The following is a 19512-nucleotide window of genomic DNA, read 5'->3' on the forward strand; positions in this document are numbered from 1 at the left end:
AACGGAGCGGTTTTGTTTTAAAAAGGAAAAAATGAAGTGCTCCTATGATCAGTCCGCAAGTTTAAATCACCTTCATCCACGGAGGGCGAACAGCGGAGGAGGTCACAGGCCCAGCAGCGCTGCCATGGCTCCCACAGCAGCACCTCGTGCCCAGGGCCCCATGTCCATCGCTGCCTTCCTCGCCTTCCTGTGGCCATCCCTCACCCTGGAGCCCGTCCTTCAGCTCAGCCACCAGCCAGGCAGGGCCACCCGGGACAGGTCAGGTCCAGCCACAGCCTGGGGGACAGACGGGGAAGTGGGGATGGCTCAGGCCCTCGCCAAGAGCAACTCCTGGAGATGCCCCAACCACCACCAACCTCAAACAAAGCTGCACAACAACGAGGGCACGGCTTAGAGCCGAGCCTCTTGCCAAAACACATTAAGCAACATCACCTAACAATAGCCTGGTAATAAGTGCAGGTTATTACCTTAATTACTTACTCTTACACCAGGGTGGGCAGGTTTCCCTCAAGATCTCGTCCGTGTGATGACAGAGGCAGCAGATTTTACTTTCACCTTCACGGAGCTCTTGTAACCGCACGGGAAGCCCACGGCAAGGCCTGGCACAAGCCACACGGCGCGGTCCCGGCTGACCACAGCTACTGCAGGAACAGAGGAGCTGTCGTCGCTGCCAACCCAGGCTTTAAGGGAGGCTCCTGAGCGCTTTTTATCACGGCTCTGCAGTTGGGAAGAACTCCGGTTTTCTCCTTTGTTGGTAAACACAGGAACAGGAGAGCAGTGGGGGTTAAAGTTTTAAGGATTACCTGCAGAAAGGGAGAGCTTTGGGTACAAATGAGCAGGAAGGATTTGCAGCCAAGGCCGGTTCAAGATCAGGTGTGGCTCTCAGAGCAGTCCCTAATTACAAACTGTGAACACGGCCTGTTCTCACTTTGCTGATTTCTCATCTCTGCTGTTTTTCTTTGAACCATGTTAGCAGTGCGCGAGGTGTGCGCGTCTGCAAGCGCTGGGGGAGCAGAATGACTCCCCTCGGATCAACTGGGGGTGTAAATACAGGTAAAATGGGCAGGTAGCACCACTTGTGACTACTCAGCCCCTCCCAAATGCAGCATTCACCTCTGATTAAATTGACGAACATAGAAGCTGTACCAAAGCTGCTCACATCACGTTCCTCAGCCTTGCCGCTCAGGTCCTTTCTGCTTAGGAAAAGAAGTAAAATTTTGGCATTAATTTCATCAGACGAAACAAAACTCCTGCAACACAGAAGTAAATTATCAGAGAAACTGGTTTCAAATCAACACTGTCGCAGAATGGCAAAGTCCAGCAGAATTCTTATCGCATAACTTGGCTTCTGTTCAGTATTTTACAAAGCCAAGGGAGCCCAGCACCATTCCTGTCTGTGAAGAAATCCACTCTCAGGACTCCCCTTTTGCCAGGCAAAGAGCTCCTGCAATTCAACAAGAAAAGAGTCAGTTTGATCCTGGCACAAATCACTCCCAGGAATCTGCAGTTAAAGGAGTACAGGGAGAGCTTTGGGAACGAGAGCTTCCCAGGAGAGGACTAAAGGGATAAAACGAGGTGATTTCTTCAACAAAAAAATACATTTGCCTTTAAAAAAGCTTCTCCTTTAACTAGGCTCTTTTGCTTAAATGAGCTCGGTGCAGTTCTGGCTGGCCTGCTGCTGTTATCATTTGAGGAGCAAGCTTCAGGCTCAATAAAATACCCATTTACTAACCCATTAAAAGTGCACATTTTCCTACGGAGAGCCCGAACTTTGGCCGTTTGCTGAAGGCAGCCGAGCTCCGTTGGCTGGAAAACCCCGTCCTCCAAAATCACGTGAAAAATGCGAGGGGAATGAAAATGTCCCACTTCACAGAGCTGGTTCCCTTCGCAGCCACCGCCGCCTTCGCCCTGGGAGCTGTCCCTTTGTCACAGCATCACCTCGCTCTGTGAACCCACTCCAAACTGAGCCTCACCAGCGCTAAACCAAAACTCCACTGCTGAAACCAGAGAAATCAAAGCCAGAGCACGTGGCATCGGGGTCTGCAAAGCAAAACAGGGCCCTGTCGTCCTCAGATGCAGCACAAGGGACCTGCACAGCCCGATTTGGTTGGAAAAGACCTTGGCGATCATCGAGTGCAACCAAAACCACCACCAACCTTTCGGGTCGTGGTTCTCAGGGAGGAGCTGAGCTACGCCATGGCCTCTGCAGGACCTGGCAGGCACCTCCCCGTCCTGCTGATACAAAAAACCCTTACAAACATCTTACCAAGATTTAATGTACATTTATTCTTAACACGTGGAACATATAGTATAAAGATTTCATACTGAATAAATGATATTCATTAAGCCAAAAAAGGAAAAAAGGGAGGAATTTACATCAAGTTTTTAGCTACATCGTCTGAAATACAAATATGCAGAATTCATCACTGAAAAATCTCAATTGTGTTTCTTCATCAGGAACTTCAACTGAACCTAGAACTTTTTCACACCTCGATTAGAAAGAAAACAAAAACAGGAAAAAATAAAACTATAAGTTGATTGGCTGCTGAGACAGCAATGACTTTATACACAGAGACCTGTACAGCATCCTCCAGGGAGGGATGTCTGGCAAGAGATTAAATAATTGTGTCTCGCTTTTGCAGGTCATCAACTCGTTAACTCGTCATACTAGAAAGGGGCAGGGAGAGGGGGACAAAACTGCGAGGAATCTTAGGGTATGTGCAATGTACAACGTCATATATATATACACACGTGGCAGCGTTCGGGCTGCGGCTAAAGGTTAAAACCAGTTCTAAGAGGTGATCTCAGGGTTATTCATACAATCAAGGAGGAAGAGAGAAAGAGGTCAGGGTGTTGTAGGTTCACACATGATACTTTGGGGGAAAAGCCTTTTTTTTTATTTTTTTTTTCTCCTCAACATTAACTAAAAACATTTTTAAAAACTACAGCTTGCTGCTGATCCAGCGCCTTTTTTTTTCCTCTTTTTTTCTTTTCTTTTTTTTTTCCATGTGAGACGTTATTACAGTATGTTTACAGTTTAAGGTGTACAGTACATGAAGTCCTACACGCTACTGCACAGGCCTCCCTCGGACAAGGTCTGTTCACCACCGGTAACTTCTTGGTTCCTGTAAGATTGTGAATGTACAACGATAAACCACACAAGAGTTCAGCAGTCGCTTTTTTTGTCCTTCAGAGTTTACCATTAAAAACAGTTATGAAAGTGGTGCCTGTCAATGTGATAACACGGCAAGTCGGTTTTTTTTTTTTCCCCAAACTCACTGTAAACGACAGTAACTTTGGTTAAAATAAAAAAAAGTCTTCTATGTAGACAGAACTTTGTCTCCTTTAATAAGGGATTCGGGACAAATCTGAAGGGCAGGGGAAGGGGAGAGGGGGCCGGGGACATCTTTCCCCGAGGGAGAAGCAGGACAGCGCAGGGCAGACAGTGGATTCTGAGGTGGTTTTGCATAAATAAAGGGCAACAGTCAGTTTCTAAGTTCTCCACTCACGCACACGCACACAGGGTCTCGGATCCCACAGCTGTCATGACTGGCCAATTAAAAACAGTACGTCACAAATCACTTGTGAAACCAACGAGTTCATCAAAGGCGACACGGAGATGTCCAACAGCCGCGATTCGTATAACGTGAACTCCGAGTGGTTCTCGTCCACCTTGGCCAGGGCCAGCAGCGCCCGAGCGGCTCCGCGCATCATGTTCATGTCCACGCTCGTCGACTCAAAGGGTGGGTTCTGCATGTGCATCAAACTGGCCTGGCTCTGCTGGAACTGCGTGGCGGCCAGGCTGTCCTCCAAAAAGCCCAGCAAGTTGCCAATGCTGCCCTTCTGCACGGCAATCGCTCGCGCCGCCAGGCTGTCCCCCTGTGCCAAGTTGGCCAGCAGCACCACGGCCATCTCTCGACACACCGGGTTCTTTCTGTCACTGAGGAACCGCACCATGGTGCTGTACAGCTTCTCCAAGCGACTGAACGGGGGAGTCGCCAGAATCAAATCCACGTTGTTGTCCTGGATGCTGAGTTTGCTGAGCGTTTCCAAAACCAGTCTCTGAGGGGACAGGACCGCGTTGGGCCCCAGTGTCGGAAAGGGATCCTGGGCCTCTGCTGACGGACACACCGCCCAGTGGAGGAGTCCATCCAGGATAGGCAAACAGATGCTTTCTGGGTAAGGGGAGAGGTCCAGCTGGCCAGAAATGTTGGCCAACGTGACCAGCGTGTTTTCGCGCAGCATCTCCAAGCAGTCCCACCACCACTCCACCTTGTTGCAGCTCACCCCTTGGTCCTGCTCCTCCTCTTTCTCGTAGGTCAGGGGCGCCTGTTTGCGTTCGGGATGCTTGTGGTGTAAGAGAATCAGTTTCCCTAGGATCAGCAGCAGCCCGGGATGTTTGGACATCTCAAAGTCATTGCCCGGCACGAACGATAAACTCCTGATGATGTTGGAGACGCAGATGCAGCGCTTCGCCAGAGAGTCCTGCCAGTCCAGGAGGGTGCAGAGGGGCGTCTCGTCCTTACTGTGAGGTTCGTCCTCCAGAATCTTTATATTTCTGTGGCTCTGAGCTGGGCTGATGCCAAAGGGAAACTTGCTGCTTTCCTTTGCCGTTTCCAAAGGTTTGACCTCTTCCTCCTCCCCTGCCAGGGAGCCCGGACGTGCCGAAAGCATGTCGTCCATGGTGGCCGTTATCCTCTTCTCCGAGGAGCCGTCGGACGGAGGGGTCTCTCCTTCCCTGGCGCTCGGATTGCTCTCAGCCGCTGAACGTTTCCTCAAGACAGAGCTGCAGGAAGCTCGTTTATGAGTCAAAGGGAGCTCGGTCTTGCTCTCAAAGTGGGTCTGGATGTGCTCGGTGGTGTCTCCGCCGCCGATCCGCCAGTGCAGCAGCCCGCTGTCGAACTCCTGCACTCGCCCCAACTTGTCGGAATAATCTACCACAAACGGGTCGTTTTTCTGCACGACCTTGACTGGAAGCTTGTCAAATTTACTAACTAGTTTTTCCTCGCTGCTCTCTAGAGGTGCTTTGTCCTTGCTGGAAAACGCAGCCTCCTCCTCTTCCTCGTCCTCTTCTTCCTCCTCGCAGTTCAGGCTCCGTGGTTTGTCATCCTCCTCCCGTTCTTCGTGAGAGGAAGCTGAAGATTTGCAGAACCTTTCGGGATCTAACAGTGTTCTTTGCCCTGGGTCTCCCACCTCGTATTCCTTCAGGATCCCAAAGATCTCGATCAGGCAGCGCCGGAAATACTCCACCAAGAGCTCCAGCAAACCTGGCAGCTACAGGGGAGGAGAAAAACAGGAGGGGAAGGAAGGAAGGAAGGGAACAGTGATCAGAAAACAACTCAGGCCAACTGGGAAAGCAGGGCATGAAGGGCTAAGAATTTAAGCAGTGATGTTAATGACCTGGTTCTTTTCACGCTGGCAATAAGCCGTTTGCAAAAGAGCTCCAGCCCTTCACAGCACTCTCGCTGCAAAGTCCATTACGGCCTCCTCGCCATTACTCACTTCCTCTCTTACAGAGGCAGCAGCTCTCTCCAGAGAGGAGAATTCCCGTGTTTGCACGCCAACAAACACATAAATTACATGGACCAGTGAATACCCAGCACATGGATACCCAAACCCCACGCTCTCCTCAGACCTGGTGTGCTCTGCAGGGACAGGGACATCTGGGATCGTGGCCCTACAAGGGCCCGAGCTGCTTTGTTGCCATCTCGCTGACAGAAAACCCTACAGAATCAGCACTTCAAAGAGCTGCATCAGAGAGCATCTGCACCCACCTGGCTGAGGTTGAAGGTCATGATGCTGTTGTCATCGTAGAGCAGGATGTTTATGGTATCTAAGGCCCACGTACTTTCAGCTAGCAGCCCGGACTTCAGAGACATCATCACTCTCCAGGCTTCAGGAGTTCCTGTAACATAAACACACGATACTTCCAGCTCCCGGAGCTTAAAAACAAAAAGGAGATACTCGATACCGCTTTTTTGGACCCGTGGAGCCTGTTGAAGATGATGTACAGACTGCACATACCAGCAATCTCTCCACAGACAATGCCAAAATCATGTCTGAAAACACAGCTAACTTGCAAAAAGACAATTCTTTCAAAGCCAGCAGAGCTGTTCCACTTGGCAGTGCCGCACCAAAGGGGAACGGCAGGCACGAGGAGGAAAAGCAGGAGTTTCCTCTTACCGATATCTTTTGCTGTCAGCCGCCTCCTCTGCTTCAACACAGGTTGCGTAGCTTCTACCGATCCCGGGGGGAAGGTGATGTCTCGCCGGATCATGGGCGGCTGCACGGCTGCTGGTGTTATGTGCGAGGCAGGCACTGGCGGTCCTGCCTTCTGCATTTTCATCCCCGAGTGCAGGAACGGGGTTTTACTGGGAGAAGTGCGATTCTCCAGAGGTCTGGGCAGAGGTGCTGGGCTGGATACCTGAGGAATGTGATTCTGCATGCTGGGGGCGGTCTGGTAGTTAGACTGGGGGGGCCTAGTCATTGGGGGCACGGGGGCAGAGGGACCGTAAGGAGGTTGCCGGTTCCCGTGGGAAGGCCACAGTCCCTCGTGGTTGACCCTCTGGTCTGAATGCAGAATTTCATCTGTTCGAGTCACTCCGTGATAAGCGGGCCCCTGGGGCGCAGAGCCGGCGCCCTGCCGATTCGGATAGCTGTACCCTATTTCGTTACGCCCTTGCCACATGGCGCCTTGCTGCGGGCCCTCTGGAGTCGACTGGATGGGCCCCCCCATCATCTGAGGAGGCATATTTTGCTGAGCATTGGAACCCGGCGGAGCCGAGACCCTGTCTCTGCCGAATTGGAATGGGAACTGGTTCTGCGGGCCTCCGGCAGCTCGGCGGTCAGCAGCAGGGTAGGTACTCCCGTACTGGTTATACAGGTCCTGCTGTGGAGACGGCTGCGCCGTTTGCTGCTGGCTGGGCTGCTGGGTCTGCGCTGGAGGCAGCTGCTGCTGCGTCTGGCCCTGCCCGGCGCTGTAGGGTACGTTGTACATCTCCCCTTCGTGTCGCTTGGCGGGCGGGCCGTAGCTGCCGTCCATCGGCCGCTTGTAATTCTGCAGGGGAAACGAAGGCGTCGACAATGTGAGATTATCTACCTCAGAACAAGCAACCCAAACCTCGGTGGGTACAGCTACTGGAGTCAGAGGATATGCCCACGGCATGGCCTGGAAGAGGGCAAGACTCATCTCGTCGTCAGCGTGAAGCCCATCAGTCTCAATTGCACAAGCCAAGCCCGATTCCTTGCGGCTGGCTGCGGTGTTTCCCTGTGGATCCTACAAGGATGCCTCGGGGGCATGAGTCTGCCCACAGAAAGGACTTTCCCGTAGAAAAGACTCAGCTCTACTAGCCATTCACCACAACCCAAACTGGGCACAAGTACTGGTCTCCTTTCACAGCCAGGAATTTTATCAGACCGTATCTCTTAGATGTCTCAGAAAACAAGAGCTTTCTGCTGAAGCATCAAACAAGATGCATTCAAACCTGTTGTACTTCCTGCTTCTTCCTTTCCTGTAGATTTCTAAACATCACTGAAAGGAGCAAGATCTGTCCTGTCCCCTACAATGCAAATGGAGAAAACAGCCAATAGCCGAGACAAAATTAAAATCCAGGATCTCTCTTGTCTCCGAGGTCTACGCTTTAGCTGCTGTACCATCTACTCAGGCGCTCCACTGTCATGAGTGGCTTCAGATGGAGCTCAAGGGCTTCAGAGATGACGAGTACCAGAGTAACTCGAACTCCTGGCTCGGAGCCCCGTGGCTCTGATTGCAGCACCAAACTGCAGAGCAGTTGGAATTATTCTTAGCACAGCTCAGCCAGTGCCCTCTCTATGCTCTCCTAAACCAGAGGACTCAGAATTATCAGGGGTCTTGGTGCTGCTGCAAAGAGCAAGCCACATAGAAGGATTACGGATAGAGATGTATGTTCATTGCAACTCTGTCCTGAAACAAACCTGATGGTTTTGAGGAGGAGCAGGAGGCAGCGGAGGAGCGGAGGCAGATCTGAAGCCTTTGTCTGCAGGCTCAGTAAGGCAAAGACAAAAAAAACCCTGGGTTGTGCCAAGTGATCCACCCGAAACAGCTCCCCAGAACGATCAAGGTACTTAATTCTACACATTCATAAGGCAAACACACGGCCCAAAGAGTTTTAATTCTCCTCTTTTCATTAATTTCACAGATAAAAAACTCTTGTGTCTCTCAGCTGAACACATCAGCAATTTGATCATTTACCTGCTGTTGCTGCTGATACATGGTGGTTTGCTGGCTAGGGAAGGGGCTGCCCGAGGATGTGCCTTGAGTGGAGAATTGATTGCCATAGGAATCATGTCTGGAGAAAAAACAGAGGTGTTACTGCTCTGATCAGACACATGTTTCATTTTCCCAGTCCCAGAGCTCTCTAACTGGGAATTGCTGCTTGTGGCAACACCCGGCACAGACCTTTGCTGCTGCTGCTGCTGCTGCGGGTAGCGGCTGGGAGAGTACATCCCCGATTCCGGGGTGGAAGGCATGATGTTGGGCTGCGGAGTTCCCGTTGCTAAATTACCCTCAGGTCCCATGCCGGGCTCCGTCCTAGGTGGAAGAAACAGAAAAAAAACCCACACGTTCACTTAAATTCACCCTCGTTCTTCAAACAGAGAAAAATTATGAGGAAAGTCACAACAGTGAAGAGAAAGAAGAGAGAGCAAACCAGGATCTCACCAGGACCAAGTACCCACCTCACTCTGTCGTAAGGACCTCCGTAGGAATAGTGCTGCCGCTGCCCCATGGCCATGTTACCCATCCCTGGGCCTGCAGCACGATTGTAAGGGTCACCCATACCACTGTTGGGGCCCTGCCCTGAGGACATGAAGGGATCGCTTCCTGGAGCTGAAATATGGAAAGAAAGACCAATAAACGCGTCTACCCCTGCATCAGAAAGAGAAATCCCATCTTCTGGGGGTCTCCTACAGCCCATTCCAGCCTACAGCCAGACACAGGGAGTAGCACCTGAGGAGAAAAGGCAGAGGAGCACACGAGGACTTGCTCACCTTTCCTCATACTGCTGTAAGGATCCTTATTTGGCTCGTAAGACATGCGACCCATCATGTCAGAGGTATTCATGCTGGGCTGGTACCCTGGATTTGGAGTCATGGAATTCCGTTTCTGGAACGTAGGATCACTGCCATCCGCAAAGGCATCCTGAAGGCCCACTGAGTTACTCCTGGTTCAAAAACATCCACAGACACAGGATTAGAGAGGCCCACGATGCTCCTCAAGAGACTTCTCCCCATGTGTTCCCTCCTTTCAAGGGCTGCTATCCCCTAGAAGCACCGCAGTCGTGGTCCTCCAGCAAAGGCATCAAGAACTGCCCTTCTGCATCAACTCAAGCCCCAAACTAATGATTATTCACAGATGGAGTCAACAACGCTGCTGTGAGCCCTTACCAAAGGCATAAAGCCATGGAGCCCCACCAAAACAGCCACCTGTGGTAGTCACCCAGCAACCCGCTGCACGCAGTGTGACACCTCCTACCTGATGCCTGGCAAAGGCGGCATCTGGCTGTGTGGCGTAGACGCTGGAGTTGGTGGCTTCAAGTCTCCTCCTTCTGCCATGGAGCTGCTGGTGGACTGAGGTGTCTGCGGACCCTGCATGGAGCCTGAACCCGCTGCAAGAACAGAAACGTGGTGTGAGCAGCTTTGCACCCTACGGATGCAACCCAGAACCTCCCAGAACATGAGCCTCAAGAACAGAGAGCAAAGAGTCCTTCAGGAAAAGGACAGATGAAACATGGCCAGAAAAGCACAGGGAGCTCAACACTGCAAGGACACACTGGGTCAGAACTCCCAGAAAACCATGTACAGAAAGGTACAGCTGAGAAGACGTGTTCATTTTCACCGTGCCTTCATTCCTAACCACATTTCCTTTCCCACACCATGTCAGCACTGTGGTGCTGTGTTGTGTTGCCCAAGCTACCTCGCTTCAAAGGTTGATGGGAATATGGTCCTTCTTGCCAAGTGGCAACCACTGGCCCATCACCTTCACACTCTTCTTTCTACCCAAAAAGAAGGTGGGTTCAAGCCCTCTCCTGAAGCCCCACAATCTTTCCAGTGATGGAAACTCCAAGACGTCAGCTGAAGTCACCAAGTGACTCTGAACAAGGCTCCTCAGCCCTTTGAGAGGTTAATTCATGCAGGTTAATTCAAGCACCACTCCCAAGGATTCCTGGAACAGGGAATGCCGGAGATGCCGGATCTTTCACTGCACAACAAAACCCGTCCAGCAAGTTCCCTGGCTCTGTAGGGTTGCTTTACGCTACAGTGAGCTTTCATCAAAAATCCCAGGCCGTGGTGTGTAACCCAGCTGTGCCGTCAGCTCGAGGAGCTCCGCTCTGCCCCGGGATCGCGGTGACGCTGTCAGCTCTCAGGTTCATGTGGTCCTCGCAGCTGGCAAGAGCTGAACTCTTAATTAACGTTTCCATTAGTTACCATCCCCAGCACCCGATATCCCTCAGCTTCAGCCCTGCTGCTTGATGAGTCATTTCAGCTATTCATTAAAATCCTCCGAGGTCACATCCAGGGCATGTTTGTTTACACCCCACCTTCCTGGCACCCTGTCCTCTTCTCTGCGACTCCCTCCCAGCCCGGGGAGGTCTCGGGAGAAGGAAGGGCAGAGGCGAGGCTCAGCGGGGAGCTTCATTCATGGGCCCTCCCCGCCGTTCTCCTTCCCTCTTCTCAGCAGCGGCTTCAGCTTCAGCTCCGCTCGTTTCCCCCAGGAATTCGCCACCCGTCTGGGTTTGTAATGCTGGCATCGGCAGGAAGAGGCCTCGAGACATTCCCCGCGTCGCTGCCATTTGGTGTTTGTCCCCACCCCCCGCCGTCCCTCCCACTCACAAATTTACACACGGTTGGAGCGGGGCCAGTTCCACGCTCTGGGAATTAAAACCCAACGCGGGCTCATCGCGTCTCCCCAGGGACGCGCTGCACTTTGCAAGGAGGAACCTCTGAAGGTTTGCAGGAAACCAGGAGGCAATGCCCACTCCACTCCAGCCAAGGTCTTTCTGCAGACACTAGGGATTTCTTGAGGGTTAAGACTGCACACTGCATGGGAAACTGCTCCAGCACCAAGAGATCTACCCAGTCGATGGCCCAGCAAGGGCTTTAGATGCTCTGCAGCCTCAAAAAGTGGTTAATGCGAATCATGCAGTGTGGCCCTCGTCATAGCAAAGCCATGCACAAGTTCATTTGACAGAAGAGGCTGAAATGAAGCACAGCCAATGCCAACGGGTTATAAAGTCTGCAAGGAGAGCAAAGCACCTGTGTCTGTGTGGGATGACAGAGCCTTTCAGCCAAACGATGGGACTTCAAAATCTGAATCACCAATGGTTTGGGTTGGAAGGGACCTCACAGGCCCCCAGTGCAACCCCCATGGGCAGAGACACCTCCACCAGCCCAGGCTGCTCCAAGCCCTGTCCAACCTGGCCTTGGGCACTGCCAGGGAGGGGGCACCCAAGATACCCCATGGCAAAAAAAGCCTGTCTTCACAGCAAGCACAATGCCCCGCTGTCGACCACTCGGTTTCCAAACAGGGAAGTTATTCTCCATGAGGGCGATGTGCTAGGACACAGGTTTCTGTGTGAGTCTGGAGGACGTTGCTCCAGCAGGGCCTCAGTAACCCCTGGAGCCCATGGGGCCTGGATGCTCCTCTAAGGCTTCTCGGTCCAGGGTTGAAGAGCAATTTGTGCTGTGCCCTACACCCTCAGCTCCTGCTGATCCCGGGGAGCAAGAGAGAGGAAAGAGAAAGAGGAGCATGAACACGCTGAGGGACACGGCTTAAAGGATCAGAGCAACCAACCAAGCTTCAGCGCTGCCTCGGCATATTCCCACTTGTGGGAGTCTGGAGTAAGACAAGTGGAAAGAACAGTTTAAATCGAAATACAGCACAGTCCTCTCCGAGTCAGAATCAGACCTGTGGACTATGGCAACAGAGCTGCAGAAACACAGAGTTTGGGAGAGCAGCCCTGCAAATTCCTGCTCGTGTGCTGAGAGATGTACCACGGCCCTAGAACGCAGACTTGAGACCTTCACGTACCAATGTATTAACTAAAATGAAATAAAAACTGATGCATCATCTAATCCATTCTGGCAGATACCCAGTGCTATAAGAAGTCTGAAGTGGCTTCCTCAACGTCTCAGTCCTCTCACATCTCTGTTCCACTGCCCAATATCTCAGCGAGGCAAGGGATTTTGGAAAGAAAGCAGGGATGGGTTTGTGGTCTGGTTTAAGCAGAACTCAGATATTTTAGACACAAGCTGTCTAATGACACAAAATATACCATGGTTGAAGCAACACCGGGACAGTTTCCTGACTGGTGAAAAGACATGGTTTAGTTCTTTAAAAAGCACAGCTCTGAGAGGACAGATAAATGTAAGTTGCCAACAGAATATTCGGACAAGCACGCTGTCCATCAGGGGCTTAGCAGGGCTGAAACACAACTGCAGTACAATCGAAAAAGGGTTCATTATTCCACTCCTCAGGAGTGAGACAAAGACTATGCCAGGTTTCAGAACCAAAAAGGCATTTTTTTGCAAACATTACAGGAACTTCAAAGCAGACCAAGTTTTTATTTCACCTACATGAACGGGCTCCTGAGCAGAAAAAGCATCTGCAGGTTTTACTTAGAAGACAAACTGGAAAACTGAAACCTAAAGTGTTGGCAAGTTCAGCAGCAATTCAAGCAACGAACTCAGTGCAAATAAGACAGCAACGAGCAGACTTTCTGAAGACTGAAGAGCACAGCACAGTCAAAACAAGCACAACTTTCCTAGCAAGCTCCCAAAGCAAAGCAGTAACAGGGGCTGCTGTTACAATATGCAGAGATCACCTTGAAGGGGTAACTCCAGATGTCTCTCTCCACCAGTTCTCATCAGGCAGTGATGTACTGGGAGGCATACGGGTGTGTATATACCCATGTATCTATTTTTAATGCTTTCTCTTTTCATAAGCTTAGCACAGAGGTGGGACACACAAAAAGTGAACTATCCCAAGACGCTTGACTTATTCCCAGTATCATTCACTCCCACTTTACAGAAGTATTTAACCTACACAGCCAGAGAGCACCCAATTACAAACAGAAATAAGGACTCTGTGCAAGTTTAGACCAGTCTGGCCCACACCACATGGATTTGGGTGTCCAGTGCCAGAGATCCTTGGGTTCAAATGTTCGCTGCACCATTTAAACCAGTGCCTAAACTCACCTGGAGATGGAGGTTGTATCTTGGTCTGAGACTTCTTTGAATCGGCAGCTGCAAAGATATCTGGAGGGGGGTCTTCCCCTCGCTCAATCTTGCACTCGAAGGCATAGAGACACTGGATGTACTGCTTCTTCAAAGAGCTGGCCGCGCTGCTCGACGTGCCCACGTTGAGGTTTGTAGCCAACTCGCGCCATTTCTTGTTTTTGTTGACCTGCACGAGCGAACAAGAGGCTCTAAATGCAAAATCCCAGCTACTTCCCCTCAAATACATTTTCCAGGGAGAAATCAACACTTTCCAGCTAAAACAAAAGATGCACCAAGGGCTAAGCAGAGCAGATACCGTTGTGTTCACACCTAAAACTTGTAAACTGTCTTCCTCACCTAGAAAACTTTCAGACAGGGCCAGACTACAAACCAAACCAGCCACCAGGCCAGTTGACAGCCAGATGCAAAGACCAAGTCACCGATTTTTGCACTGGACACAGCAGGGAAAGCAAGCACTTGGTTTGAATCTCACCACACGCTGTTCTCAACCAGACAATGGGAGAGCAGACATTTGGTTCACTTAAAGGATTCTGGGTTCTATAAGCATTGTTTTAAAAATTGAAAGAAACACCGCTAAATGGGAAGTCGTGGCTTGCATCAAGCTACAGATCTTATTTTTAATGGTGCTGCCCACTGGCCTGTGACTGCCAGACCACGGGCAGCTCTGAATCCCAACAAGCAGTCACTGCAGCGGCTGCTGGACACTCACCTGAGTCAATCCTCCGATCTCCTTCACTGAGATGTAGAGCCGGTACAGGTCCAAGGGTTTCCTGCCCACCGCCGGGAGGTTTGTCATGCCCATGGCCTTCTCCTCGGTGAAGGCCAGGTACCGATCTACCCAGATCTTCCTCTCAGGCTCACCACCCAGCTCATAGAGTTTGGTGATCTTCTCATTGGTCGTAGTAGAGGAACTGGACTTCTAGGAGAAGGAAACGGGTATCAGGACTGAGCAGCACAAAAGCAGCTGCTTCATGTGCAAGACAGCTTCAAAAAAGCAGTCGGGTAAGAGTCCACAGCTCTGCTGTTTTACTGGGAACAGCTGTATATTAAACCTACTACTGAGTGTATTCATTAGCATGAGATAATCCTTGATCAGCACAGACCAGGAGCACAGAACAACCCCAGTTTGTAGCTTCTGGCATCCCCCAGCACATGAACATTCAATAGAGAGGCAGATGCCAGAACACATGAGGAGAAGGGAGAGACCTCCTGAACTTTCTTGCAGTGGTGGTGCAAGTGTCCAACCTGCAGAGCGTGTCCTTTCCTTCAGGCAGCAGAAGAGGAGACTACGTGCTCAGAAACTGCTTTTTTTGGTGGTTCTTTTGAAACCAGGAGTAGTAACACAACAAAAAACACTCCCTGAAGAACTCGTTTGCCTCCCTCTTCTGGCTTTAATACAGGATTAGTAAGAGGTTTGTTTGTGAAACAACTGCAGCACTTCAGAGGACCATGTCCCAGCTGAGAGGTGATCCCTGGATACCTCCAAGCCTACACCAGAAACAAACTCCAGTTTGCTGACACTTCTTTTGGCATTTTCATTGTGGCAGGTGATAATTCCTAATACTAAATAGTTCCGCAAGTGAAACTGATTGCTCCCAAAGGACTGGGAAATACTCCCCTTCATTTCTGAACAGTCTCTGAATCCCAGAAGTTAAATCCTCAATTGTGTGAATTTTCCTGTTAAACCCTCAAGAACCTCCTGGAACCACTGGCACGGTTCAAGCACAGCCCGTTGGGCTGGACACAGCAAGCTGTGACATTCACATTGAATTCTGATAGAAAAGTCCCTTTCCTGGCCTTCCTGAGGACCCATGGGTCTCTGCAGGGGATGGCAGTCTCATCATTCGAGCTCCTCAAGAGTACCACTATCAGCATTTGTGGGTATTTAGTGGTTTATGGCAAATATAGCCAAAGCCTACTCTAAACCACACATACACAGACACTTTGAGACAATTATGCTCCAAAACACAACGTATCTCGAAAGAGGACGTCCCACTCACTGCACTCTTGAGGCAGAGCCACGGTCGCAAGGAGCAGCAGCTCACAAACTACAAGGACAACCACGCTAATGAGAATCTGTTCAGGGTAAGGAGGGTGAACTAAACCAGGTTTCTCTCATTACAAGACAGATGCACTGCTTGATGCAAGATAACACCTAGTGGTTTGATCTCCCTGGATGCTGAGGAGGACGGGAGTAATTACAAACAAAAATTAAAACATTTTATTTACCTTTGACTTGGATTCTGCTTTTGGCGTCCCATCTGCCTTATTGTTCATTTTAGTTGCGGGCGTTAACTTGACGTCCCCAAGACCCATCATTTCAGGGCTTGCTGCCATCCCTAGGAAGTCAAGAGCATCTTTAACACCCATTTTCAATTCTGCACACCAGAAAATGAATGAGAAGCCTAACAACAGGCAGCCCTGCCTTACCTGCAGAGTTGTTTGCCATGTTCCCACCCATGGGATAGGGCGGGCCCTGGGGGTTCATCATGCCAGCCATGCTGTTAATTCCCTGTCCGTATGGAGGCCCAGTGCCCATCATTCCCCCCTGGTTCATGTTGGGATAACCAGGAGGCCTAGAGAGAGCAAGGAAGAAACAGACACTTACTCCAAATACCAAGCATTAAGATTTTGTCTTCTAATGAAGCAGGTTTGCTACAAGAAACCTTCTACAAAGGAAAGGGACAAGTGGCTTTTTCCAGCTCACTTTTCCAGCACAAGACCAAAGATCGGGTGCTCTTTTAAAGCTTTGCTACCCTTGAGCCTAAGTCTCATTCTCAAAAGAAAAGGGGATGCAAACCATTTTGAAAGAGAGACTTCATTTCCGAACGTTTTCACCTTTAATCTTGTTCTGCTACAGCCCCAAACTGAACTTCATTTCAGTCGTTAAGTCGCCTTTACAGAGAACAGATCTGCAAATACTGCAGCCCCGTGCATTTAAGTGAGAATACATCATTTGTACAGATGAACAGCGCAGCGCTCCGGCCACATTTAATGATTCTGCTTTATTTCTTCCCTTTTTTTGTTACCCACACGAGCGACATTATTTTACATGTCTCAGAAAACCTCACAGATCGCTGTCGCTCAAACCCGTTACTCAAAGGGACAGCCTTTGATGGCTTTATTGGCGTTTGGGAACTCGACCTCTTGGCAGTCAGAGCCAACATCAGACAGGAGACTGCAGAAGCAGCCCTTAAGTCAGGATAAAGAGCACAAAGCCCAGTCAGACAACAAATATCTCTAACAGCTTTACCGGGAAAACCCAATTTATAGGCAAGTTTGTGGCTCGCAAGGCATTCTGGTTGGTCACACACACCTACTCTGAAGTGTGCAGGGGAAAAAAGAACATATTTGCTAAGTTCAGTGCTGAATTCCTGCTCCCTTTCCCACAGCTGCTCATCACGGCCCTAAAAGGAAGAAGTTCATTACAGGGACAAGTAATGCCTCGGCTCAGACATATGCAGCTGGACAGCTGGCTGCTGAGTTTGTGGGCTTTACCACACACAGAGACTTGTAAATCACTCGTGTAACAACGATGACCAGAAAGCAAAAACAACTGAGGGGATCTCAGAGTTAAACAGATTTCATCTATGAATATATGCCCTGTTCACTGGGGCATGGAGCAATAGGACAAGGGGTAATGGTTTTAAACTAGGAAAGGGGAGATTTAGGTTGGATATGAGGAAAAAGCTCTTCCCCATGAGGGTGGTAGATCACTGGCACAGGTTGCCCAGAGAGGTGGTGCAGGCCCCATCCCTGGAGATATTCAAGGCCAGGCTTGATGGGCTGTGAGCAACCTGATCTGGTACCAATGTCCCTGCTGACTGCAGGGTTGGACTGGATGAGCTGTAAAGGTCCCTTCCAACCCAACACAGTCTGTGATTCTATATTAAAAATTCCCTCAGCATGTCACCAAGGAGGTATTCCAACACACTGCTTGTCCAAGCTTTATGCTCTTCCTTTTTTAAAAGCTTAAGGTTGATGAAAAAGGTCTCCAAGAAGGCCAAACCTTCAAGGCAGCAGATGTTCAATATCAGCCCAACTTTGGGTTATTCCATCCTCAGCTCCGAAACTCAGGAGTGAGAGAGGGAAGGGACTGAGCACAGAGCTCTCACCCTCACCTGTTCTGGATGGAGTTGGCAGCAGCGTGCATGGCGGCGGCGGCCGCTTCTTGTGCTTTGCGATTCATGCCGCCGGGCGGGGGGCACATCCCCGAGCCCACCTGAGGTGGCATATTCGCCATGTTCGGGCCGTAGGGTCTGTTCCCCATGGTGGCGTGGCTCATCCTCCCCGGGGGAAGCCCGCTGTACGGCGGCACACCCGTCTGCCCGTGCATCTGGCTCCCTGCTCCCATGGGGTTCATGGTTCCTCCCATTCCTGGACTGGGGTAGTTGGCATTGGACATAGCGTTGTAGTTTGGCTGCCTGGGGTAACCTCCTAAGGAGATGGAAAAGGAGGGGAAGACAACATCGTTCGACTCGTTAGTTTATGAATCACCATAAAAAAAAAATATCTTCTATCGGCAAATATTTAAAGATCACTACCAGAGATGAGGGGGAGTGTGTAACACCTCAACAAAAAGTCAAAGTACTTGGATATAAGCCACGTAAAATGTGTTTTGACACAGCCAAGTAACAACATCGATTCAAAAGCTGCCTGAAACTCTCCCAAAACCTCAGCCAAGCAGAGCGAGATAAATGGTCCAGGTCAGGAAGCTGAAAAACTCACTTAACCCTTTCCAAAAGACACAACACTCAATTTTCCCCCTCTCCAAAGAGAAATGCCCCTTCCTCTCTATTCTATTGGATGCACAACCCGCATCTTTTCAAAGGAGGAAGAATCCCACATTTAGCAGTAAAACTAGCCCTGAAAGCAACACATTTCATCCATCTGAACACGACCAAAGCACAGCTCCTTGCAGCTCATAAGGAGCACACCATCTTGTATTACCCACACATTAAAGGGGACAAATAAAACCAGATGATCAAAGACAAGATGTTACAATAAAGGCTCTTTGTATCTGCTGAGCTCAGTCCCCACCGTGAGGTGTGACCATGCCTCACCTTGAGGTCCGTACTGCCCGCCCTGGGGTCCGTAGCTCCCCATGGAGTTCTGCTGGTACGGCCCCATGCCAGCGTGCATCTGTCCTCCAGAAGACTGGCGGGGAGATAAGGCTGAGCCGGGCTGGGGGGAGCTGTACTGGGGCATCTGAGGATTCCTCTGCATGTAACCTGTCACCCAGCATGTAAAGCAGACAGTTATTAGTGCAAAGCATCCAGAGGTGCCACTGGACACACATGTTCTTAGGTAACAGCAACCCCCGGGACCCACTAACAAAACCCTTTCAGCAACAGCCCAGACAGATTTTTACAGTGGCTGCTATTAAGGAGCCAGCGTTATCTGCTAAGATAACAGATCCAATTTCCTGTTTTAACCAGAAAAAAAAACCTCCTTGGTGTCACAGGAGTAGACAGAACGACTCTGCAGATACTTGGGGCTTCTTGCCGGTTTTTGTTTGCTTGTTTGTCTTCTCAGGGTGATAATAACCATATACCTTAAGCCAAGAGATCTGAAGGTTTACAAGCATTTTTCCCCCCACACTGAACCTTATTCTCTTTGGGAAAAAAGGCACATAATCTTGTTGCCAGCACCTCTAATTTTGAAGCTTAAGGTCACGGACCTTGGACAAGCAACGTTCACAGAAAAGCATGTGAAAAGGCAGAGAAAACATCTTACAAGCCAAACTGCCAGCTGGGATGGAGCATTAAGAGGCCAAACAACTGGCAAGGGCTGAATTCACTGCAAGATGCCTAAACTTTTGCAGTTTATAAACCTGGATAAAGCAGATTTAAGTGCTATGTCACCATGAATCCATGGCACCAGGGCAAGTAATCTTTAGTTACACATCTAGCTTTACAATTACATCTTTTTAACTCATGGCACACACCTCGATCCTGCGCTATGCTTGACTGGTTCATGGAAGGATGCATGATGCTGTCCGACTGGCCGCTGGGCGGTCGGGGTGGCATCTGATTGCCTACACCACAAACAGGAGAGCGGTTAGTCACAAAAACTGCACGCCACAAACCCCAGGACGCAAGAGTATCAAATACCAGAACTACAAGAGCATTAAATACCAGAACTACACACAACTTTAGGACAAGGGTTTGCTGGCCACAACGAGGATCAGTCACGTTCACCCAGCAAAACGACACGGCTGGTTTACCAGCCATCCCA

The 19512-nt window shown here is 50.2% G+C and overlaps 1 protein-coding gene across 1 annotated transcript in view; it reads right to left on the reverse strand.

Annotated features, from left to right (window-relative positions):
- Positions 1-2262: 2262 nt before the first annotated feature.
- ARID1A (AT rich interactive domain 1A (SWI-like)) overlaps positions 2263-19512 on the reverse strand; it is a 35980-nt gene continuing 18730 nt past the window's right edge. The window contains exons 5-19 of the mRNA XM_010191233.1: positions 19223-19312; positions 18339-18506; positions 17397-17712; positions 15706-15851; positions 15505-15614; positions 13985-14194; positions 13234-13441; positions 9512-9644; positions 9028-9200; positions 8716-8866; positions 8438-8569; positions 8231-8327; positions 6184-7057; positions 5775-5905; positions 2263-5274 (exon numbers count right to left, since the gene is read on the reverse strand). Coding sequence (XP_010189535.1) covers positions 3544-5274; positions 5775-5905; positions 6184-7057; positions 8231-8327; positions 8438-8569; positions 8716-8866; positions 9028-9200; positions 9512-9644; positions 13234-13441; positions 13985-14194; positions 15505-15614; positions 15706-15851; positions 17397-17712; positions 18339-18506; positions 19223-19312 — 4670 coding nt within the window. The 3' untranslated portion in view covers positions 2263-3543. The remainder of the gene's footprint in view (positions 5275-5774; positions 5906-6183; positions 7058-8230; positions 8328-8437; positions 8570-8715; positions 8867-9027; positions 9201-9511; positions 9645-13233; positions 13442-13984; positions 14195-15504; positions 15615-15705; positions 15852-17396; positions 17713-18338; positions 18507-19222; positions 19313-19512) is intronic.

Source organism: Mesitornis unicolor, unplaced genomic scaffold, assembly GCF_000695765.1.
Source record: "Mesitornis unicolor isolate BGI_N332 unplaced genomic scaffold, ASM69576v1 scaffold2699, whole genome shotgun sequence".
Taxonomy (NCBI): Eukaryota; Metazoa; Chordata; class Aves; order Mesitornithiformes; family Mesitornithidae; genus Mesitornis; species Mesitornis unicolor.